Genomic DNA, 27,013 nt, shown 5'->3' on the forward strand with positions numbered 1-27,013 from the left:
AGCGCGTATGATACCCATAAATTGGGGCCTACCTAGTGGAATTTAGCATTGTGGATCCTTGTCAAAAATTAATAAATTAAACTCCCAAATGAAGTTATTTTCTTTCATTTCAAATATGCAATTTGACTAAGCATTCTCAAGATCACCTCTACGATGTCTCCAATTCCAACATAGTTAAGTGCAACAATTATGGATCCACACACTAAAGTACCATATTTTCAAGATCTTTGATTCAATCTGGGTATTGAGTTGAAGAAACCACACAAATATTTGATAAAAAGAAAACAGGCAAAATAACAGTCCTAACAAGCATACAAAATGTTGTTCCAAAATTATAGTCCCAACAAGTACAAAATATATTGTTTCAAAATTTCATTTAGAGAAGAATAAAGCAAATAAAAGATCAATAACCAAGTGCAAAAACAACAACACAACTCCCCCCCCTTGCGGATGCCTGTTTTTGTCGCTCTACGAGTGTCATGATACATGGTGCTACTACTGAGCATCGTGTGTGCAACACTCAAAATGACGAACAACCGTTATATAAGCAATATCTTTGTATCGTTTAAGCAATGTTGCATCATTCAAGCAACATTGTCTGCATGGCATAAACGACGCATGCCATCGCATAAAGAAGGTTCATTTAAAAAACAATACTATGATGTGATGAACGGGCAACGCGTAAGCAATGCCCAATGTCTCTTTTACTTGATTAAAGACTGGCGTAATAGTGCAACAGTTCTCTCTGTCTCTCTCACATATACACACTAAAGTACTCCTCTCTCTCTCTCTCTCTCTCTCTCTCTCTCTCTCTCTCTAGAGAACAGGATGAATTGCAATCAACATTAATAGCAAATGTGCCCAATACATTGGTTGTTGTTAAGAAACCACCAAGCAAAGAAGAGTTCTTTCTTAAAAAAAGTACATTGACTACTACTCTCATGAATTATACTCAGAAAGTGCCCATTACTAAGGTCACCAAAGTTATGCAAGTTTCCATTCCTTGACATCCCAAAAAATAGTGTGCAGTCTCGGATAAATGATGGTGACCACTCATTCTCATTGGAATCATGCTCAAGGCTTCCTTGTTACAATGCCATAACGGATGAAATCAAAGAACTTGTTTAATCATTTTGGGAATTTGAAACATGTGTCTCCCTTATTAACAAGAAAGATGCCTGCAGAAAAAGAATCGAACAAAACTATTACATCAAGCATCCGATCCATCTTCTTGATTAGCCTCAAGTACATGAACCTTGTTTACTATAGTTACATGTGCTAATTATCATAGTACATTCACTATTGATAAATGGCATACTTGCATACTAGTTATTAATGCTAATTATGACACATGCCTACTAGTTAGGAAACTCGCCAGTTATACTAATTAACATGCATGCATGCTAGCTAGAATAATAAATAATGATAAGTAACATACCTGCATGCTTGTTATTAATGCTAACTATGACACATGCCTACTAGTTAGGAAACTCGCCAGTTATACTAATTAACATGCATGCGCGCTAGCTAGAATAATAAATAATGATAAGTAACATACCTGCATGCTTGTTAGTACAGTAAAATGGTACGAATGAAAGAAGTTAATCTTTCTCTGCTTGACTCATTAATGCTAGCTAGCATACATGTATGCTCATTAGCACACTCATTAATGCTGATCAGCATACTTGACTACTTGTTAGAACACTGAATCATGTTAACTAGCATACCTTTATGCTAACTACCATACTTGCATGCTAACTAGTATAACTGCATGTTAATTAGCATGCTTGTTAGCATACCTGCATACTTTTGTTAGAACACTAAATCATGCTAACTACCATACTTGCATGTAACTTAGCATATCTGCATGCTAGTTAGCATAATTTCATGCTTATTAGAACACTAAATCATGCTAACTACCATACATGCATGCTAATTAGTAAATTCATATTCTAACTATAGCATAATTGCATGTTAGTTGGCATACCTACATGCTAGGTAGCATATTGCATTCTTGTTAGAACACTAAATCATGCTAGTTACCATACCTGAATGCTAATTAGCACATTCAACATTCTAACTAGCATAACTACATGTTATTAGTTAGAATACTTGCTTACTAGTTAGCATGTTGCATTGTTAGAACACTTAATTATGCTAACTACCATACCTGCATTCTAATTAGCGCATTCATAATGCTAACTAGCATGACTGCATGGTAACTCACATACCTACATTCAAGTTAGAATAGTAAATCATTCTATTTAACATACTTGCATGATTGTTAGCACACTCATGTATGCTAACTAGCATACATGCATGCTAATTAGAATAGTAAATCATACCAACTAGTATACCCACGAATATGGACTTATTCATTCTTGCTTCTGGATGCTTTGTTCTTATTTTGTAGGTTGAGTTGTTTCAAAAATTCAAAGCTGCTCATCCATATTTTACAATCTTTAATTACGCTCATTTGAGTATTTGAAGCCCTTGCTTGTTTGTCGAGTGAAGGATAGATATACATGCTGCTATGATATCATGCTCAAATGTCTTTCTTCAAAGACACTCAACAAGAGTGAATGTACGATAGATGTGAGGTTTGTGTAGGAGATGTTGTAACCAAAGGTTGCATCGCACTGGTTTGTACTTTTTGTGGTGTGACACAGTTATAGGAATAAGCAGTCTACTCAAAGGAGATTTTTTTGGCCAATAAAAAGTCCTTCTAACCAAAGCCAAGGTACGCTATATCCCCGGATGTCCTCGATGGTGCATCATGACACTCAAATAGGATCCTCAATTTAATTTCTGGCACATCCGGTATGCTATATCCCCGGCAGATGTCCTCGATGGTGCATCATGACACCAAAGCCAAGGTACGCTATATCCCCGATGTCCTCTCGATGGTGCATCATGACACTCAAATAGGATCCTCAATTTAATTTCTCGCACATCCGGTATGCAAACCTTATCATTTCGGAATAAAAGACCATTTTGAATAAAAAATTGGTTGGCTTTTCCTTGATTCCCAAGGTTTTGATCTACCTCAGGGTTAAAACTTAATTTTGCCAAATTCTAATATTTTTTATTAAAAAAAATATGTATTGTATTTTCCCTTGAGTGAATCATACAAGTTAGAAGTAATTTCTGTGAAGCTAAGGTCATTAATTTCAACTATTCGACTCAATGCATGAGCGATTCAATTCAAGCTACCTTTTCTATATTTAATCATGAAATCAAAGTCCTGCATCAATTCAGCCCATCTTGCCTTTCTACCTTTGAAGTTTGGTTGATCACAAATACACTGATGATCCGTCAAGACCATAAATTGAGAGACGTAGATATACTGTATTCATGCCTTTAAAGCATAAATAATTGCATACAAATCTTTCTCCTGAACTAGGTATCTAGTCTGTGCATCGTTGAGTTTCTTACTGTGAGATCCCCCTGTTCCCACCGAGCAACGGATTCGGGTACTAGCAGCGGAAGTAGTACTTCTCGCACGGGACAGGGGTCCCACATTCGGGGCCTCGTCCACGGATATCCGGACAAGAGACTAATCCGTCGGTTTTTCCAAAACCGAACCCGGAAAAACTTCCCTTACCCGGAAAGCACGGGCGATTCCACCAGGATAATTTTTTTACTCTAACGTAGTCAAGATCATTACTGATCACGCTGATCCAACTGCACCTATAAAGATACTCGGTTGGATCAAGGAAGAAACTTGCACTTGGATCATTGGGATCAACGCTTTTTTCCCCATCAAGAGGCACAGCCGTTGATTCCTATCCATAGAACAATTACTATCCGGGACTTACTTCATCTATCGTAATAACAGAAATTGAGTCTCGGTTTACGGATCCATCAGTCCAGCCTAACCCCATCCGATCCCATGGGTTAGCCAACCGCCCAACCACTGTAGTGATGGGATCCAATTTGGAATTTGGTTAGGTTTTGTCCCGGGTACCAAGGAAAAGAGTTCCAAGGCCCCCTAGCCGGAATTTCATGCAAACATAAAACTAGCCACACCACTTACACACCCAATATGAAAATTGCCTTTTTCTTAGCATCAGCTAACTTTAAAACAATCCTTTAATGAAACCATAGTACCACTGATCACAATCTCCCAATTTATCCAGTTGATTCATAATTTCCCATCATTCCTTCATCAGAGTATCTATGGCATCATTGGCAACTAGAACGCTCACCACCTGTCCACACAGAGGCCGTTTCCATAGTTCCTAGCCCATAATACTCGGCAATATAATCACTTATCAAGATGGACTCTCGTTGAAGATCAGCAAGATCAACCAACAGATCCATATAAAAGAGCCATGGACTCATCCGTTGAGGACCAGCAAGGTCAGTCAACCAGATCCATGCCCGGTTTCACAAAACAACTCTTACTCCTTGTTCCAATATCTTCCTCGACGCACGCGTGGGTATCCTGGGCGACCCAGAGCCCGAGCACCGTATGGTCAGCACCCTCTAGGATCCTTCGCAGGTGACCTAGCGCTTCACTCATAGGCCGCTTCCTTGGTCCCTCATCCACCGTACCGGAAGCTCACCATTTTAATCGAACCGAGGCTGGTCAAGACCTCGGCCGACCTTGCTACGCGAGACGTCCTCCATTGACTCTCCGTCAGCAGTTGCAACTTTATCAGTTAGGTCTCCACGACCTTAATCACAAGACGGTCAAAATGCTTCCCCAGCATTCTTGACATAAAACAGCCATTTACAAACAGCATTTACAAACAGTTTACAAATACAGTTTCTATATTAACTCTCATTTTTCCACATTATCCCTCATTAATCCACATTACTTATTCCACATTCCATGTATATGTGTACTCATCCAATCACCTCCTTTTCCATCTCTTCACTTCAGATTCCTTCACATCACATATCATATATTCACATCCATATCCACATCCATACATCCACATCCACATCCACATTCACATCCATACATCCACATCTACATGCTTATCTCCATTTTCACATCCTCATTTATACATCCACATCCCATATCCACATTCATACATACACATCCATATCCACATCCATATCCGCATTCATACATACACATCCATATCCACATCCACATGCATACATTCATTATCACGTCCTCATTCATACATCCACATCCACATACATACATACATACATCCACATCCACATACATACATACATACATCCACATCCACATCCACATTCTCATTCACATCTATACATCCATATCTACATGCACATTCACATCCATACATCCACATCTATATCCTCATTCACATCCATACATCCACATTCATGCATCCACATCTACATGCCTACATCCATACATACACATCCACATTTACATCCATGCATCCACATCCACATCCTCATTCACATCCATACATCCACATTCATACATCCACATCCACATCCACATTCACATCCATACATCCACATCTACATGCTTATCTCCATTTTCACATCCTCATTTATACATCCACATCCCATATCCACATTCATACATACACATCCATATCCACATCCACATGCATACATACATCCACATCCACATTCCCATTCACATATATACATCCATATCTACATGCACATTCACATCCATACATCCACATCTATATCCTCATTCACATCCATACATCCACATTCATGCATCCATACATCCACATTCATACATCCTCATCCACATCCACATTCACATCCATACATCCACATTCATACATCCACATCCACATCCATACATCCACATTCATACATCCACATCCACATCCACATTCACATCCATACATCCACATTCATACATCCACATCCACATCCACATGCATCTTATCATATCTTATCACTTCCCATATCTTTTATGCATACCTCTATGCATGAAATTCAATTATGCTAAAAGTAACACTTTTATAATAAAATATTCAACTTTTATGCATACCTCTATGCATGAAATCCAATATGATAAAAGTAACACTTTTGATATAAAAAAAAATTATCCTTTATGCATACTTCTATGCATGAAAATTAAAAATGATAAAAGTAACACTTTTGATATAAAAATTTTCCTTTATGCATCCTTCTATGCATGAAAATTAAAAATGATAAAAATAACACTTTTAATATTAAAAAAAATTATCCTTTATGCATACTTCTATGCATGAAAATTAAAAAATGATAAAAGTAATACTTTTGATATAAAAAAAAATTATCCTTTATGCATGATATTAAAATTCAATTTCTCCATGATTATAATGAAATTCTTTCAATTAATCTAGGATGATAATTCCTAGAATATGGTAGGAAGTCCTCTTTTTATGCTTTGAATGAAATTATTTTATGCATAATTTTTATAAAAATTTTGCCATAGCTCCGCTGCTATGACTGATAAATCTCAATTTTTTCTAAGGGATAAAGCTTATCATTAAGGAAATAATTAAAATGATCTCTAATTGGATCATTAATCTATAGTGGATTGAATCATCAATATGCATAAACTAAAAGCATAGAAAAAAGCCATTAAATTGGCCTCAAGCATAGCTTAATCTTGGGTTAAGGAAAAGCTTTATGAAAAGCTTGATTTGGATTGAGAACGGGTCATGAGTATGACCATTTCTTGAGTGAGAGAGAGAATTTACATAAAAATCATTAGAATTTAAACACAAATGAAAATTAACTTCAATAGCATTTATTAACTTATGTAACTCTTCACTACTATTCAAACTTCAATAGTATTTAAAGAAAAACCATACCAATTAAACTTCTCAAGCTTGAGAGGGGTTGAGAAGAGAGAAACATTGAGAAATTATAGAAAGATCAATATTCACTAATTACCTTACAACTTGCTTGATTCTTTGTTCACGGTAGAGGCCCCCAACCAATCAATTGGTTAAGTATGTTGATGGAGCCACTAATGGGGATTGAAGAAAGAGGGAAGCTCCAAAAACTAGTGAATTATTAAATGAATTCACAGTTCTTGGCTTAGGTGGAGTAGAGTAACGATGCATAAACACTAACTATTTTTCAACAAGGGGGAGGCTTCTATTTATAGGAAAAATTGAGCTCCTAACCAAACAAACTGATTCTAGAATTTTCTAAATCAGTTTGGTCAATATTTGACCATTTTTAGGTCAGTTAAGCTAACTTTTTGGAACTAGACTTAAATGAGGAGAGAGGAGAGATGAAATATCTCAATTTTTATGAGTTTAAAACTCATTCAAGCATGTGAAATATGCACCTCCTTTAAAGAACTCCCTTTCCTTACATATGTCATATTTTTAATATTGCTCATAGTTTTTTACTAATAAACCTTGTACATTTTCAACTCTTCATCTTATGTGAAATATGCACCTCCTTTAAAGAACTCCCCTTCCTTACATATGTCATACTTTTAATATTGCTCATAATTTTTTTATTAATAAACCTTGTACATTTTCAACTCTTCATCTTATGTGAAATATGCACCTCCTTTAAAGAACTCCCCTTCCTTACATATGTCATACTTTTAATATTGCTCATAATTTTTTTACTAATAAACCTTGTACATTTTCAACTCTTCATCTTATGTGAAATATGCACCTCCTTTAAAGAACTCCTCTTCCTTACATATGTCATACTTTTAATATTGCTCATAATTTTTTACTAATAAACCTTGTACATTTTCAACTCTTCACCTCATGTGAGCATTTACTCATTTTTGGGTATTTTCTTTTTACAAGTTGGATTTATCTCTTCCCTACACATGGATTGATGCTATTGGTCCATAGGAACCTTAATTGGACCATAGTCTAAAGATTTCTGAAAATCTAGACCCTTAGACTAAGGTTCTTTATAGCTATTTTCAGTTAATTCCAATTGCACATTGAAAAATTCTTTTTGAATTTCTGTTTCAGGGGAACTCATCTGAATTAGAAGAGATATTTTTCTATCCAAAAATATTCAAAATCTGAATATTCTCTCTCTAGAATATTTTTCTCTCTCTAGGCTAAAACAGATAGAAACAAGGTCTTTATATTTCTGAAGAGGGATTGATTACAGGGAAAGATACTAGACATCAAAAAGGGGGTGGGGGAGGAATCTTACATTCTACCCCACTTAAAAAACGCGAGATGTCCTCATCTCGCAACTTGTGATAATTTCGCAAGATTCACGAATATGAGACTTAGAGAAAAATTTTAATCAAGATTAACCACCAAGATAAGTCTTAAAGAGAGCAAGATTCAAAATACGAACAAGATTTAAACTTTATTCATTCTCGGAACTTATACAGTAAAGATAGAGGAACTCTTTACACTTCCATAAGCCCGTCCATCATATGGTCACAAAAGCAGTCCTCACAAGCTGCACAAGTATAAGGTAACTCATCTATGGGAATGATTCTGTGGGTTATTGCTGCGCCTATCTCAGTGGTATGAGGTGTTCTAACAAGAGGACCTCTGAGAGGCAAGCCAAAAACGGGGTAAAGGCATATCTTCTCATGAGGAAGAAAACACGCCAGTAAGAAGACCCGCTCAGAAAACCCAGGATGTCTTGATCTCATGACGCAGTAGTATCGGGGACCCAAACCCAAAGCTTCAATAACCATGGCCAAGCGGACATTGTTACGAAAGTGCTGCTGACCCCAGGGTGTTACCCTAGTTATGTCTTGATAGGTCCGCCATTTTGTCTGCGCTACAGAAGTTCCCAAGTGAGGGAAAAGTGAGCGCTCATACTGCTCTATAAAATCTTTCTTCACAGACTCCCTTGCGTCTTGAAGGTGAGAAATCATTAGGGATAAAACTAGTTCTTGTTGCCAAGCCATGAAGGAGATTAAGAAAGAAAGGAGATCGATGGAAGTAAGATTACTGTGAGCGACAAGTAAAAGTTACGACTTATATAAAGGAAGGAGCTAGCGTAACTTAGAAGCCAACGGTAACTTGCCACTGAAGTTTTACCGTCTTTCCATGATTTGGGTTTGACACATTTTTCTATAGAAGGCATTAAGAACTTTGAGATGAGGAGATAAAAGAAGCTCGTAAGCTAAGTCACTTACTTTCTTTGAAGTCAGATAAGGCTCACAATATCTGGGGGATAACTTCTTAAACTCCCCAATAGATAAAGAACTTCTTTTGTGCCGTACTCGAATGAAAACCAAAACCTTGGTATCCAAAACACCGATTTTCACTTCTGAACTCATTGTTCTGAATCCTTAAAATAGGCGTGACTCCTGAGAAGTATTCTAGGAAAAGGGTCTTCCTTTTTTAAACAGAAACTTTCTTTTATTTTAGAGAGGGAATAATTATAAGATCAGAAAGGGAGATTCTTACTCCTGTATACCTCGAAGGTTGGGGAGGAATCTTACATTCTACCCCACTTAAAAAGTGCGAGATGTCCTCATCTTGCAAGGTAGAGGACAGCTCTTTTTCTTAAGATCCAATTTTATTCTGGGGTTCCTTATATTCTGGTCAACCCAACAGAACACTAGGATAAATATCCCTTATATAGAACTCATCATTAAATAACAATTCATTCAGATTATATCATTCATATCTTTAACATGATAATGGTCCATTAGACCGAAAAGTTTCCTTCGGAACATTCCTCCACGGAAATTCAGTCAAGCAAGTCCTCAATTTGACATCCCTTAACTTGATCTACCGATCAAGTATTAACAGCAGCAATCTGACAGCACAACCCACTAATCTCATAGTGATTTGCTGAATTCATTATCATCATTCTAGTTATGAATATCATCACAGGGACTCGTCCCATTCCCCCTCATTGTGGTTTCATTATATTTCAACTAATTTTTTAAAAATCATCATTTTTCAATCAGAATTTTCAATCAGAATCCAAATCAATTCATCCATTCTCAAACAGAATTAAAAATCATATCAATCACATTCGAAATCATCATCTAGATAGCATTAACGCTTATAATTTCAAGTCTTAGATTTACTCGTATATACTGTCAGTAAAGAGCTGCAGTATACTCTCGGTATATACGGGTAGTCACGGCCCTTGGAATTATAAGGTAACTACTATCATGTCTAGGCCTCAAGAAAGTCAAGGATTCTATATAATTGCGGTACTTCCATCTGAAGACCCAACTACCAAATTACGAATTTCAGTTTGAATATCAAATTGTATGAATTATCTCACACAATTATAACCTTTTTGTGTTTCTTAATAAATTTTTGATATATTTGTCTTCTCAGTTGATCTTTATTAACCAAATGCTCTGATACCAACTGTGAGATCCCCCTGTTCCCACCGAGCAACGGATTCGGGTACTAGCAGCGGAAGTAGTACTTCTCGCACGGGACAGGGGTCCCACATTCGGGGCCTCGTCCACGGATATCCGGACAAGAGACTAATCCGTCGGTTTTTCCAAAACCGAACCCGGAAAAACTTCCCTTACCCGGAAAGCACGGGCGATTCCACCAGGATAATTTTTTTACTCTAACGTAGTCAAGATCATTACTGATCACGCTGATCCAACTGCACCTATAAAGATACTCGGTTGGATCAAGGAAGAAACTTGCACTTGGATCATTGGGATCAACGCTTTTTTCCCCATCAAGAGGCACAGCCGTTGATTCCTATCCATAGAACAATTACTATCCGGGACTTACTTCATCTATCGTAATAACAGAAATTGAGTCTCGGTTTACGGATCCATCAGTCCAGCCTAACCCCATCCGATCCCATGGGTTAGCCAACCGCCCAACCACTGTAGTGATGGGATCCAATTTGGAATTTGGTTAGGTTTTGTCCCGGGTACCAAGGAAAAGAGTTCCAAGGCCCCCTAGCCGGAATTTCATGCAAACATAAAACTAGCCACACCACTTACACACCCAATATGAAAATTGCCTTTTTCTTAGCATCAGCTAACTTTAAAACAATCCTTTAATGAAACCATAGTACCACTGATCACAATCTCCCAATTTATCCAGTTGATTCATAATTTCCCATCATTCCTTCATCAGAGTATCTATGGCATCATTGGCAACTAGAACGCTCACCACCTGTCCACACAGAGGCCGTTTCCATAGTTCCTAGCCCATAATACTCGGCAATATAATCACTTATCAAGATGGACTCTCGTTGAAGATCAGCAAGATCAACCAACAGATCCATATAAAAGAGCCATGGACTCATCCGTTGAGGACCAGCAAGGTCAGTCAACCAGATCCATGCCCGGTTTCACAAAACAACTCTTACTCCTTGTTCCAATATCTTCCTCGACGCACGCGTGGGTATCCTGGGCGACCCAGAGCCCGAGCACCGTATGGTCAGCACCCTCTAGGATCCTTCGCAGGTGACCTAGCGCTTCACTCATAGGCCGCTTCCTTGGTCCCTCATCCACCGTACCGGAAGCTCACCATTTTAATCGAACCGAGGCTGGTCAAGACCTCGGCCGACCTTGCTACGCGAGACGTCCTCCATTGACTCTCCGTCAGCAGTTGCAACTTTATCAGTTAGGTCTCCACGACCTTAATCACAAGACGGTCAAAATGCTTCCCCAGCATTCTTGACATAAAACAGCCATTTACAAACAGCATTTACAAACAGTTTACAAATACAGTTTCTATATTAACTCTCATTTTTCCACATTATCCCTCATTAATCCACATTACTTATTCCACATTCCATGTATATGTGTACTCATCCAATCACCTCCTTTTCCATCTCTTCACTTCAGATTCCTTCACATCACATATCATATATTCACATCCATATCCACATCCATACATCCACATCCACATCCACATTCACATCCATACATCCACATCTACATGCTTATCTCCATTTTCACATCCTCATTTATACATCCACATCCCATATCCACATTCATACATACACATCCATATCCACATCCATATCCGCATTCATACATACACATCCATATCCACATCCACATGCATACATTCATTATCACGTCCTCATTCATACATCCACATCCACATACATACATACATACATCCACATCCACATACATACATACATACATCCACATCCACATCCACATTCTCATTCACATCTATACATCCATATCTACATGCACATTCACATCCATACATCCACATCTATATCCTCATTCACATCCATACATCCACATTCATGCATCCACATCTACATGCCTACATCCATACATACACATCCACATTTACATCCATGCATCCACATCCACATCCTCATTCACATCCATACATCCACATTCATACATCCACATCCACATCCACATTCACATCCATACATCCACATCTACATGCTTATCTCCATTTTCACATCCTCATTTATACATCCACATCCCATATCCACATTCATACATACACATCCATATCCACATCCACATGCATACATACATCCACATCCACATTCCCATTCACATATATACATCCATATCTACATGCACATTCACATCCATACATCCACATCTATATCCTCATTCACATCCATACATCCACATTCATGCATCCATACATCCACATTCATACATCCTCATCCACATCCACATTCACATCCATACATCCACATTCATACATCCACATCCACATCCATACATCCACATTCATACATCCACATCCACATCCACATTCACATCCATACATCCACATTCATACATCCACATCCACATCCACATGCATCTTATCATATCTTATCACTTCCCATATCTTTTATGCATACCTCTATGCATGAAATTCAATTATGCTAAAAGTAACACTTTTATAATAAAATATTCAACTTTTATGCATACCTCTATGCATGAAATCCAATATGATAAAAGTAACACTTTTGATATAAAAAAAAATTATCCTTTATGCATACTTCTATGCATGAAAATTAAAAATGATAAAAGTAACACTTTTGATATAAAAATTTTCCTTTATGCATCCTTCTATGCATGAAAATTAAAAATGATAAAAATAACACTTTTAATATTAAAAAAAATTATCCTTTATGCATACTTCTATGCATGAAAATTAAAAAATGATAAAAGTAATACTTTTGATATAAAAAAAAATTATCCTTTATGCATGATATTAAAATTCAATTTCTCCATGATTATAATGAAATTCTTTCAATTAATCTAGGATGATAATTCCTAGAATATGGTAGGAAGTCCTCTTTTTATGCTTTGAATGAAATTATTTTATGCATAATTTTTATAAAAATTTTGCCATAGCTCCGCTGCTATGACTGATAAATCTCAATTTTTTCTAAGGGATAAAGCTTATCATTAAGGAAATAATTAAAATGATCTCTAATTGGATCATTAATCTATAGTGGATTGAATCATCAATATGCATAAACTAAAAGCATAGAAAAAAGCCATTAAATTGGCCTCAAGCATAGCTTAATCTTGGGTTAAGGAAAAGCTTTATGAAAAGCTTGATTTGGATTGAGAACGGGTCATGAGTATGACCATTTCTTGAGTGAGAGAGAGAATTTACATAAAAATCATTAGAATTTAAACACAAATGAAAATTAACTTCAATAGCATTTATTAACTTATGTAACTCTTCACTACTATTCAAACTTCAATAGTATTTAAAGAAAAACCATACCAATTAAACTTCTCAAGCTTGAGAGGGGTTGAGAAGAGAGAAACATTGAGAAATTATAGAAAGATCAATATTCACTAATTACCTTACAACTTGCTTGATTCTTTGTTCACGGTAGAGGCCCCCAACCAATCAATTGGTTAAGTATGTTGATGGAGCCACTAATGGGGATTGAAGAAAGAGGGAAGCTCCAAAAACTAGTGAATTATTAAATGAATTCACAGTTCTTGGCTTAGGTGGAGTAGAGTAACGATGCATAAACACTAACTATTTTTCAACAAGGGGGAGGCTTCTATTTATAGGAAAAATTGAGCTCCTAACCAAACAAACTGATTCTAGAATTTTCTAAATCAGTTTGGTCAATATTTGACCATTTTTAGGTCAGTTAAGCTAACTTTTTGGAACTAGACTTAAATGAGGAGAGAGGAGAGATGAAATATCTCAATTTTTATGAGTTTAAAACTCATTCAAGCATGTGAAATATGCACCTCCTTTAAAGAACTCCCTTTCCTTACATATGTCATATTTTTAATATTGCTCATAGTTTTTTACTAATAAACCTTGTACATTTTCAACTCTTCATCTTATGTGAAATATGCACCTCCTTTAAAGAACTCCCCTTCCTTACATATGTCATACTTTTAATATTGCTCATAATTTTTTTATTAATAAACCTTGTACATTTTCAACTCTTCATCTTATGTGAAATATGCACCTCCTTTAAAGAACTCCCCTTCCTTACATATGTCATACTTTTAATATTGCTCATAATTTTTTTACTAATAAACCTTGTACATTTTCAACTCTTCATCTTATGTGAAATATGCACCTCCTTTAAAGAACTCCTCTTCCTTACATATGTCATACTTTTAATATTGCTCATAATTTTTTACTAATAAACCTTGTACATTTTCAACTCTTCACCTCATGTGAGCATTTACTCATTTTTGGGTATTTTCTTTTTACAAGTTGGATTTATCTCTTCCCTACACATGGATTGATGCTATTGGTCCATAGGAACCTTAATTGGACCATAGTCTAAAGATTTCTGAAAATCTAGACCCTTAGACTAAGGTTCTTTATAGCTATTTTCAGTTAATTCCAATTGCACATTGAAAAATTCTTTTTGAATTTCTGTTTCAGGGGAACTCATCTGAATTAGAAGAGATATTTTTCTATCCAAAAATATTCAAAATCTGAATATTCTCTCTCTAGAATATTTTTCTCTCTCTAGGCTAAAACAGATAGAAACAAGGTCTTTATATTTCTGAAGAGGGATTGATTACAGGGAAAGATACTAGACATCAAAAAGGGGGTGGGGGAGGAATCTTACACTTACTCTCGAAGGCCACAAGCTTCCCATCCTAGAACAAAGTTGTGCCGACCGCAAAATCACTAGCATCAGTCTCTACAATGTAAGCCCTACTAGGATCTGCTAAGGCTAACACAGGAGCATCTCGACTTTAATATTTCAAAGTATCAAAATTTTCCTATAGCTTCTCATTCCACTCAATTGGAGAATTAGACTTCTTATTTTTACCCTTAAGAAGGTTGGTAAAATGCACTGTCAACTTCGAATAATCCTTAATAGTTGTCCATCCTTGTACTTGATGAACATGGTCAAAACAAACCCAAGATCTCTTCAGATCACCATCTCCAATGCGCTACATATGGTTAACCCTAGATATAAGATCTTTTGTAGACATTTTGAATGCATAGCATCTTTCTGTCTCAAATCGGCTTCCATGAAAGAAAATCATAAGGACATTATCTTTCTATCTTAAATCAACTTCCATTAAAAAAATTTAAAGGGACATTATCTTTTTAAATCTAGGATGCTCGATTTCATTCCTTGCGCACTTGTCCTTCATTCTGAGATTCTCTAACCATTTTTTGAATCTACACAAAACACAAACCTTTTGAACCATATAAGTAGATATTATTTTTAATGTGAATTTAAAAATATATAGTTGAGATGACACCTTTGGGATTAAATACATTTGCTAAAGAAGTTCGAACTACTCCATGTGATTGATGTTACTACCTTCTTTGACATGCTTTCTAACAACACAATCCAAGACCAAACGCTTTGCAATGTTCATTTAGATCTTTCTAGGACCCGAGGTTATAGCATTTGAAATTGCATATTTAATAAGCTCTAAGGTACCCGAGGTTATAGCATTTGAAATTGCATCTTTAATAAGCTCTAAGGTACCTCTACAAAGCCATATTTGAAGATCCTCTTTGAACATCATGCATGTGCATACCTTGGTGTATCATTAGTCTTGACATCTATTTGTTGTGTGGCATACAATAATATGCCTTGACATCTCTCTGTCATATGGCTTACAGAAATATGCTTGTGCAATACAAATAGCTTTGCATATTGGTCTACTTTTGCAATAAAAGCATGTAAATAATCCATAACCTTTCATCGAGACGCTAATACGACACACTTTATGAGTCAATTTTCTTGATTCACCATTGTTTGCAAGTAATGAGCATTTTTCATATAAATAATTAATCAAATGATAAAAATAATTACTAGCCCAAGATGTTCGATTCGGAGAGCCCGTGATTGTGAGACTTCCACAAAGCACATGCATACACACCACCGCTATAACTACTCTTTTTGACTATTCCAAGGAACTTCACATGCCTCTCCAATCGGTTTGGTCTAACAATGACCATCAAAGTTTTGCTCCATTCTTTTTATGGGAAAAATCATGTGGACCAGTTACACTAAAGAGCTCAAATGCAATATTGTAGTTGTAAATACCAGGAATCTCAACTTCTTCTAAAGAATTACATTCCAATAGTACTCTTCGTAAAATATATGCATTACATTCTCTAGATAGAATAAATTGCACAATAATGTTCTTTATGATCTCTTGATTGAGACCTAGAGCTACAGAAGCTGGAGATTCCTAAACAACAAGATCAATGAATGAAGAGGTTTTTTTTTAAAAAAACTTTGTAGAGACCCCTCCAACCTTTATCACAAGGTTTTCAAAAGAAATCTCTTTATCCAAAATAATATATGGTTCTTATCCAACAATACTTGTTGACTTAATAGGCAAGAGCTCGCCCATCTCGCTAGATGCCAACTTTAATGTAAACACAACCATGCCAACTTTTTGAAGTAAACACAACCATGCCATGCTTGAATATCAATGAAATCTTTTCCATTGACAACCAAAAAATACCCATCTACTTGTTTTTTAATCGGTTCATTCTCGAACCTCCCAACCAAAATGTACAATAAAACAGATGCCATAATGTGAAAGTACCATAGAATACCAAATAAAAAGCTTGATAAAACACTAAAAACAACAAAAAAGAACATAATCAACCAATGACACCCCCCAAAAAGGTAAAAATTATAAACAAACATGTGAAAGAGAGAATATTGTAAGAAAACAAAAAAACAAATCAATACTATGATTTATTGCTTAATGTATCACGATTTTAAAGTGTAAACCAGAAGACAAAATCTCATAAAGTTTTATATAAGAAAACTATAAATAAAAATAATCTCCGTAATTTAATATAAACACAAATCATGAATTAAATTACTAAATATAAAATCTATTTCTAGATTTTATCATAATAAACTAATAATAATTTATATATTATTAACTAACCATTAAATTTAACATTCAATGATAAATAAATTATCTTTACCTTTTATATAATTTAAATTAATTAATTAAATATACTAATTTATTTATTTATTTATTTTACTATTACTATTTGTTAATTTTTCAACTATTAGTCTTTCCCTACCTCTCTCTCTCTCTCTCTCCCCCCTTAATCTTTCTCTCAACCTCTCTTTTTTTCTCTCTCCTTCTCAACCTCTTTGTCTATGTCCCTCACTCTCCCTCTCCAAAACCTATCTCCCTCCCTCCCATGTTAGATTAAGGTGAACCCCCCCTCCCCATGATAGGGTGCTGACACCATATCATGGGAGGAGGAAGAGGGTGGGCTCTCCCTAATCCCTCCTTCCCTACCTCTCTCTCACTCACTCTCTCTTCCCCCCCCTCTCTCTCTTTCTTCTATATCTATCTCCCTGGCACCATATCATGGGAGGAGGGAGATCAGGCTCACCCTAGGTTATCTCCCCCCCTTCCATGATAGGGCACCTGCTCCCTTTCATGGGAGGGGGGAAAGGCGAGCTCTCCCTACTATATCTATATATATATATCTCTCCTTCCCCACATCTCCCTTTCCCTCTCCCTCTCCCTCTCCTGAATTTATATCCCCCCTAATGATAGGGTGTGTCAGCACCCTATCATGGGAGGAGGAAGAGGGTGGGATCATCCTAATCTCTATCCCTACCTCTATGTCACTTTCTCTCCTTCCCTACCCTCTCTCTCTCTCTCTCTCTCTACATCTCCCTTTCCCTCTCCCTGTCCCGAATTTATCTCCTCGCCCCCCTCGATAAGAAGCCAATGCCCTATCATAGGGGGGGTGAAAGGCGAGCTTGCCCTAATTTATCTCGCCCCCTCCCATGATAGGGCATCGGTGCCCTATCATGGGAGGGGGACGAGGGTAGGCTCGTCCTAGTCTCTCTCTCCTTACCTCTCTCCCACTCTCTCTGCTTACCTAATCTCTCTCTCTCTCTCTCTCTCTCTTGTTCTCTCTATCTCTATCTCCTTACCTCTCACTCACTCTCTATCCTTCTCGATCTCTATCTCTCTCTCTCTCTTTCGAATCTATGCCCTCGTTGACTACTCTCTTCCCTCCCTCCCCCAAACTATGCCCACATCTCGTTTCTCTCCCACCATCCTGCCTAATATCTATCCCTACATCTCCCTCACTCTCTCTCCTTTTGTACCTCCCTCTCTCACTCTCTCTCTCTCTCCTTTGTACCTCCATCTCTCTCTCTCTCTCTCTCTCTCTCTCTCTCTCTCTCTCTCTCTCTCTCTCCATCCTCTTGAATCTATCTCCCTCCCCTCTCCCATGATAGGGCACTGACCTATCTCATGAGACGGCACTAACGTGTCATCAGAAGGGTGGGAGAGCGGGCTCGCCTTAATCAATCTCCCCCCTCTGCCCTATCATGGGAGGGGGGGAAGGGCAAGCTTTTTGTCTCTCTCTTTCTCTCTCTCTCTGTGGACTGCACTATCCCCCTTGCACCCCCCTTCCCCTTTCAATTGTACTCTCCCCCCTCCACAACCTATGCCTCCATCTCTCTTCCCTCCCACCCTCGTGCCTAATCTCTCACCCTACCATTCCCTTACTCTCTCTCCTTCCTTGCCTCACTCTCTATCTCTCTCTCTCCCTCTCTCTCTCTCTCTCTCCCTCACTCCCTCTGCTTCCCTACCTCTCTCTCTCTCTCTCTCTCCCCCCCTATCTCTCTCTCTCCCTCACTCTCTCTCTCCCCCCTCTCTTGCTCCCTCACTCTCTCTCCTTCGCTACCTCTCTCTCTCTCTCTCTCTCTCTCTCTCTCTCTCTCTCTCTCTCTCTCTCTCTCTCTCTCTCTCTCCCTCTTTTGGATCTTTCTTCCCCCTCCATGATAGGGCATCAACGCCCTATCATGGAGAAAAGCAGGGGGAGACTCGCCTCTCTCTCTCTCTCTCTCTCTCTCTCTCTCTCTCTCTCTCTCGGGGGTGCAAGCAGGAGAGCATAGTTGAGGAGGGGGAAAGAGAGAGATTACGACGAGTCCCCCATGAACTACTGCATGACATTTGAGGTTAGTTTTCTTGAAATTTTCTACTTATCATGTTAGCTTTCAATAATAATACTCATTTATGTATATATTTCAAAATATACAATTAACACATTTATGCTTACGTGTGCCAGAAAATGTCCTACAGACTTCAAAGAGAGATACATGTTATTATTATCCATCATGGTATGGAAGTTGGTCGTGGATCAATCATGCAAATACAAACCAACAAAATTGTGTATGGTGTTTCTTTACCATAACTCCATGGTAGTACGGAAGTTAGATGTGGATATATAATTTCATGGAAACACAAACCAACTAAATTGTGCATGGTGTTTCTTTACCAATTCATCAGCAGAGTAGAACTCCATGTTGTATGTTGTGAGGAGATGAATGTACCACTCTCATATCCCGTGCACAATGGAGAGATATATCACCTTGATGAAGCGATTGGCTTTATCGTTCTTTGGCCAACCAAATTCTTGGTAGTAATAAGTTTTCTAAGTGTTTTGCATTCTAACAATTATGTTCAATCAATAATTTATGTGGTAAATTTAGTTCGATGATTAAGAAATGTATTTTGAGAATAAGATAGAGAGAGTTATATTGTCTATGGAAGATGATAGAGTTAGAGTGCATGATCTTGAGAAAGAGACTGATTTTTAGTCACTGCCATTAAGGAAAATAACTAAGCATACAATTGAGCAAGAAGAATCAAGATCTAAGACCAAAAGCCAGGTGGTAACATTCAAGAAAACACAACGTACTAAAAAGAAGGATGAGGATTTCTATCTAGAGAGAAAGGCAACCAAGAAGTCTTGACAAAAAGGTTCTAGTGCACAAAAACAACTGTGTGGGCACAAACAAACGTTGTAGTAGAGAGTTTAAGAAGAGACACTACAAAAGTGTTAATCCAACTCTAGGATTAACAAGAGGCACCGCCATTATCTTACATCAAGGAGTCACGGTAGATACACCGAAGAGTCATACATTCAAGATATCAAGCAATAGTGTCCAAAGCTACAGCTTGGACAAGCGCCCGTAATGGTGTGATGGAGTATTTATGGCGATTTTCGCTTCAAGAGTGTGTGGGAGCAAGTTAGGATGAAGTCCTAAGTGATGTACTTCATGGGTATATTATGAGAGTAGTCATTGTAATAGCATTAGGCCTCTTATGAGCCTAAAGTACCTAGCCGGCCATAGTTTAAGTGAGTGTGAACACTCATGGCCATATATATAAGTAAATTTTTCTCATAATACAACATGCTCTCCCATTGTGCAATTGAGTCTTACTCTTGCTAATCCTCTTACTAATCTCTCTCCCTTATGCTAACAATCATGCAAGTATGTTGTGAAATAGAATGATTTACTATTCTAACTTGAATATAGGTATCTGAGTTACCATGCAGTTATGCTAGTTAGCATTATGAATGCGCTAATTAGAATGCACGTATGGTAGTTAGCATAATTAAGTGTTCTAACAAGCATGCAACATGCTAACTAGTAAGCAAGTATTCTACCTAATAACATGTAGTTATGCTAGTTAGAATGTTGAATGTGCCAATTAGCATTCAAGTATGGTAGGCTAGCATGATTTAGTGTTCTAACAAGTATGCAATATACTAACTAGCATGTAAGTATACCAGCTAGCATGTAGGTATGCCAACTAACATATGCAATTATGCTAGTTAGAATTATGAATGCGCTAATTAGCATGCATGTATGGTAGTTAGCATGATTTAGTGTTCTAACAACCATGAAATTATACTAACTAGCATGTAGATATGCTAACTAACATGCAAGTATGGTAGTTAGCATGCAGGTATGGTAGTTAGCATGATTTAGTGTTCTAACAAGTATGCAGGTATGCTAACAAGCACACAAGCATGCTAATTAACATGCAATTATACTAGTTAGCAAGCTGCAAGTATGGTAGTAAGCATAAAGGTATGCTAGTTAACATGATTTAGTGTTCTAACAAGCAGTCAAGTATGGTGATCAGTATTGATGAGTGTGCTAATGAGCATACATGTATGCAAGCTAGCATTAATGAGTCAAGCAGAGAAAGATTAACTTCTTTCGTTCATACCATGTAACTGTACTATTAAGCATGTAGGTATGTTATCATTATTTATTATTCTAGCTAGCATGCATACATGTTAATTTGTATAATTGGCGAGTTTCCTAACTAGTAGAGGCAGGTGTCATAGTTAGCATGAATAACTAGTATGCAAGTATGCCATTTATCAACAGTGAATGTACTATGATAGTCTGCACATGTAACTAGTAAACAAGGTTCATGTACTTGAGGCTAATCGAGTAAATGGACCGGATGCTTGATGTAATAGTTTCGTTTGATTCTTTTTCTGCAAACATCTTTCTTGTTAAGGGAGATACATGTTTCAGACTGCCAGAAGAATTAAACAAGTTCTTTGATTTCATCCGTTTTATGGGATGGTAATGTGGAAGCCTTGAGCATGATTGATGTACAAGGAATGCCTGGAAACTTGCATAACTTTGGTGGCCTTAGTAATGGGTGCTTTCTGAGTATAATTCATGAGAGTAGTGAATGTACTTTTCTTAAGAAAGAACTCTTCTTTTCTTGGTGGTTTCTTAACAACAACCAATGTATTAGGCACATTTGCTATTATTGTTGATTGCAGTTCATCCAGTTCTCTAGAGAGAGAGAGAGAGAGATTAATGGGTTGGTATTCTCATAAATTATCTTTGATTCATTTGCTCAAAACATTAGTTTTTGGTGTCTTTATATAAAGTACACTAAGGGAATTTGGATTTTCCATCGTAGCTCTTACATCTCTCGACTACAACTTTTTGTGGGAAACTATGTATGTCTTCAATTGAATTTTAAATGAAATCTTTGAGTTCCTTATATTAACGATGATTGAGTTTTTACTTGAATACAATAAGATACTCACAAAACTAGCCTTCATCAACAACGAAAATATTTAGCACTGTGGAACCTTGGTATAAAAAGTTAATCAAATTCACAATGGCATTGTTTCGTTTTATTCCAACTATTCAACTTGACTAAATATTCTCAAGCTCAGCTCTATGATGTCTCCAATTTCAAAGTAGTTCAGTGGAGAAATTATGGAACTACACACTAAAGTATCATATTATTAATCTCTTCCTTATATTTTACTAGGTCATTGAATTTGGCTATTAAGTTGAACAAACACACAAAGCTTTGATAAAAATTAAAGAAGCAAAATTACAGTCCCAACAAGTGAATATAGTAATGCTGTAGTACAAATTGATCATCCACGAAACTAGGTTTGAGGTTGGCAAGTACGGTTGCCATGGCTTCAAAAGCTGTAAAATAACATGCTGTTTACCAACAAAAACACACCCACACATGCTCAACAAGATGAGAAATTCAATAAATTGTCATCATCATCCTCACTCTCCTCATTCTCAAGGAAATGCAGAAGAGAGAGTTTGTAAGAACCAAGAGAGAGTAGAAGAAGAGAGAAGAGAATATGAGAAATTTAATAATTTGTCAACATCATCCTCACTCTCCTGAATCTCTTCCTCCATTGATGAAAAACAAGAAAATGCATAAGAGAGAGCTTGCAAGAACCAACAGAGAGAAAACAAGAGCGAAGAGTCACCTAAATCAGCCCGTGAACTCTCCTCCAACTTCAAAAACCTACTTTTGTCTTTCTTGATATTATAAAATTCGGAATATATCTTTTGTCAAAAGTTTAAAGACTTTATTTTTACAACTAAGGAGTTCTAAAAAGCATCTTGAAACCTTTCAAAACTATGAAACACACACACATAAAAGTGGCCATGGCAATCAAAGATTGCCAACCTGCTAATATGCCATGCTAGTTTACAATAAAGCATATAAAAATGAGTATATTTTTAGAAAAAATGCTAGACATTTATCAATTTAGCACCAAAATTATGCCCAAAATAGGAGGTTATCATTCCTCCTTTTCTTAGACTTTGAGCATCCTCATGAACACTTTGAAAAGAAAGCTTTGCATTGGAATCAGCACCTCAAACATGTTGACAAAGAAGCCACAAACACTCTATCACTTCTCTTTTCTCCAAGTTGGACCACCTCAATCGGCACCACCCATCCAAAACTCCAGCAGTTCTTTACACACCACACTCACACCATCTCCAACTCTTCAACTTCCTCTTTAACACCAAAACTTCTAAGGAAGTACCCTTTTATTTTGAAATGAATAAGGCAATACATCCCTCTAAACAAACCCAAATACACCCCACCCTTACACTTATCAAAAGAGCATCATCCCCTTTGTTTGTCATCAGGGCACCTTCATCTGGAGCAGTTAGACCTCACTACTATGTGGGTCATCACCCTGTTAATAATGCCTTGGCATCCATCTCTATTCACCATGGAGAGCGTTCAGGCTTATCTATAATTCTGTTAGAGAAGGCCCAATATTGTAGCATGAATAAAGAAAAGGACAAACACAGATGGAATTAAAATATGGGACACTCAATGTAGTCAATGGAGTATGTTTTTCTAGTTTTTATAACCACAGTGCACTAATCTAGTCCTCTCGTAGCTAAATCATGAGAAAAATTATTAAGTCCTAAGAGGTATCTCTCTTCATTCATTAAGTTATTCTCCACTCTAAATCCTTTCCATTCTTGTATCTTTCTATGCTCTAGCTCTACTACACTAGTGTTTGTTAAATGTGCACACCTAGCATGGTTAGTTTAGCCTAAACTATTCTAGAAAAGGGTGTATTTGTTCCAACAAAAGTGGAGTTTTATAGGCATTCACCCTTATGAATGGCATATGTTTTATAAAGTATATGAGCTTTTACAAATGTTTATTGCATTAACCAAAATACTCTTAAGAATGAGAGGGTGAAAGCCCAATATGATGATGAACATCAAGACTAAGGATTTTCAAAAATGTGAAACATGCAAGCGGACCCTTAGCTGAATGTGGAACAAGTCGCCCAATGTTTAAATGTAGTTTTCCAAGGAAAATGCAGAGTTAACTCGATTGTTAACAAGAAGTCTGAGGTCCAAACAGTGGTTTTACAAGAATCCTTAACTTGATGTGACACATTGAGTACACGATTTAGAGGTGGGGATGAGTTTCAAATCCGATTGGTATAACTCAAGTAAAAAATTTGACCGTATTGAGAATTTTCAGCAAAGGCACACAGGCTGGCTCTAGAGCTTTGCAATACCAAAGGGCTACGCTCATGGTTCATGGCGTAGACAAGTGCCTAGATGATGATGGTGGCCTTCTAGTACAAGGTGAAGAAGTCAAGGGCTACAAGCACCTGACTCCATCTTGCTCTGGGTGTAGTAAGTGTAGTTGCACTCAATCTCTAGGGTGTCTGCCCACGCAACCCCCTCTCGACAGCTCGGATCCCCTTACACTACAAAAGATTAACAGCTCGGATCCCCTTTGAAAAGAGATGCCTTACTTTTAAAGGTTTGAAATCGTTAGAGATTAAAGACCATATCATATTTATATGTAGAACTAAGGTTTAAAAACCCTCAAAAATTCATCCTACATATTTTAAGGAGAACCAAAGGTAATAAGAATATCACTAGATCTTTAATTTGAGATTTGTGAAAGTGTATTGGCCCAAGCACGGCGCTTCTTCTTGTCAATGAGCATAATTAAACAAGTGAAACTGGCCCTTCTTCTTGTCAATGAGCATAATCAAACACGTGAAACTAACAAGCTAACCACCCACTCACCCAAAAAGAAACAGATAATGCAACGATAGAAAAAGAAACAGATAATGCAAAGATAGATAGAGAGTCATGGATGGCGTGACGCCTCTCCATTATTATTTATACATGCATGCATGCATGTTCCGTACTACTTACTCTACGTCAGAGGGCTCATTCCCGGGCCACTGGATGCTGGGGATGGATGATCTTGCCCTTCCAGATGCCCGGGCCACTGCATGCTGGGACGGAGGGGATGATCTTGCCCATCCAGATGCACAGCGTCTTGCCGTCTTTCTTATCCTTGAAGATAATAGTGTCCAAGATTCTGCTGCTGGCGCTGGTGCCGGCGGGCGAGAGCTCATACCATGACACATCACATGTTGGACTCATGATCATCAAGCCATCACCAGAGCCGTTACCCTGAGCATTTAGGCCCGTGAAGATCGGGCCTCCCGTCGTCACCCATCTCCTCCGTATCCAGCCACGCGTCACACATCTCAGTATCCCGTTCGATATCGAGACATCCTCCCATCCAAACGAGACATCCTGCCATCCAAACGAGACATCCTCCCATCCAGCCTTCTGCAGCTCCTCTACTGCCAGCTCATGAACGCTTTTCTCATCCATCTTCTTGGCCTCAAAGGCCGAACGGAACTTCTCCAGAAGCACTTCATGAGAACCAACGCTGCCCGCCTCCACCTCCATATTGCTTCAACCCCACGCACTGCAAGCACAACACCACAAGAGGACCCATCAACACCAACATAATCTCTCTCTCTCTCTCTCTCACACACACACCCAAGTTAAACATATATTGTTAAACATGCTGTTTGAAGCACAACGGGCGCTTACCTCTCTCTCTCTGTCGCTCTCTCTCAAACAACACAAAAGGCCGGTTTGATGCTGAAACAAAGCTCTCGTTTTTATATATATATATATATACAGAGAGAGAGAGAGAGAGAGAGAGAGAGAGGGAGAGAGTCAACAGTGACCTGCACATTTGGTCGGTGGACATCGCAGAAGACCATACACCTCACGTCTCTGCACATTTGGTCGGTGCATATCTCAGAAGACCATAGACCTCACGTCTCTTGGTGAAATTAAGCTATGCGCACCAATGAAATTTATTTGGGAGTGTACCAGAGAGTACCTTGGCCTTCACTGATGAAAACTCCCTGCGCAACAAAATCTATTTGGCCCAACTTTCAAAGTTGGGAAAGGCTTTTTGAAACCTTCTCCAGTGTCTTCATTTTCCAGATGAAATGTCACTCAAAGCAATCAATCAGTGGCCAAAAGAGCAATCCTCACACATGCCTTTGAGTTAATGCTCAGAACTCGGATAGTTGAACTACCGGAACATGGGTAAGATAACCATAAAAATATATATGCCTATCTAGGCTAATTATTTGCCCGTCCCGGATGGGGTAAGGATCTAGTACCAATACTAGTTCCTGTGTTGTTGTTGCTCCTGCCCCTACCATTAGGGGTCGGAGGAGGTCATCTAGAACATGATGATATTGAATTAAGAAAGATATGCACAAATGATTAACATAAGAAGAAGCTTCTTTTCATTATATATTTTGATTAAGTCCGAGGTCATCAAAAACATCATGATATTTAAGAAAAAAATGCACAAATCATTGAGATAAAAGAGCCTTTTCACGATACATTTTACAAAATTTTGCAAAGGCTTGTGACCGATGTTCATTGATGCTGATGTTCGATGGGACCACCAGAGCCTTGAATTCATGAAAATGGTTTTTGAAGGCGGCATCATATTCTTGCACATCTATCGTGTCTAGTCCCATGTAATTCATGTCTATAAGAAGAAACTCTAAATAAGAAGGGAAGAAAGTGTAGCAATTTGCAAAAGCCATGTCTCCCTCCAAGTAGTTTGAGTATGTTGGCATTATAATCAATTTTTCGCAATCTAAGATATGGAAAATATACAAAGGGGCATTGGCTTTCCATTCTAACTCTCGCAACCCCCGCCTCTGTCACTTTTTTTTAAAGGAAAACTGTGTATCTCTTCTACTAGTTGAACTTTTGAGCTCTTTATATTAATGATGATTGCATTACTAACCACGTA

General features: G+C 37.6%; 1 protein-coding gene across 2 annotated transcripts; it reads right to left on the reverse strand.

Annotated features, from left to right (window-relative positions):
• Window positions 1-24,976: 24,976 nt before the first annotated feature.
• On the reverse strand, window positions 24,977-26,126 carry LOC147608610 (uncharacterized). 2 transcript variants are annotated; one of them, XM_086789322.1, is made up of 2 exons: window positions 26,075-26,126; window positions 24,977-25,648 (listed from the first exon to the last, which is right to left on the reverse strand). In XM_086789322.1, exon 2 carries the CDS (start codon window positions 25,627-25,629, stop codon window positions 25,096-25,098), a length of 534 nt encoding a protein of 177 aa, XP_086645448.1. In that variant the 5' UTR covers window positions 25,630-25,648; window positions 26,075-26,126; the 3' UTR covers window positions 24,977-25,095. The 2 variants fall into 2 exon arrangements, with proteins under 2 accessions (XP_086645448.1, XP_086645449.1); XM_086789323.1 differs by lacking the exon at window positions 26,075-26,126 and adding an exon at window positions 25,917-25,962.
• Window positions 26,127-27,013: the final 887 nt, after the last annotated feature.

This window comes from Cibotium barometz, chromosome 53, assembly GCF_041138505.1.
Source record: "Cibotium barometz isolate CiBa-2024 chromosome 53, ASM4113850v1, whole genome shotgun sequence".
NCBI classification, from domain to species: Eukaryota; Viridiplantae; Streptophyta; class Polypodiopsida; order Cyatheales; family Cibotiaceae; genus Cibotium; species Cibotium barometz.

What these genes read in the sequence shown, in the direction of transcription:
- LOC147608610 (XM_086789322.1), bottom strand. Translation starts at nt 25,629, where the DNA reads ATGGAGGTGGAGGCGGGCAGCGTTGGTTCTCATGAAGTGCTTCTGGAG.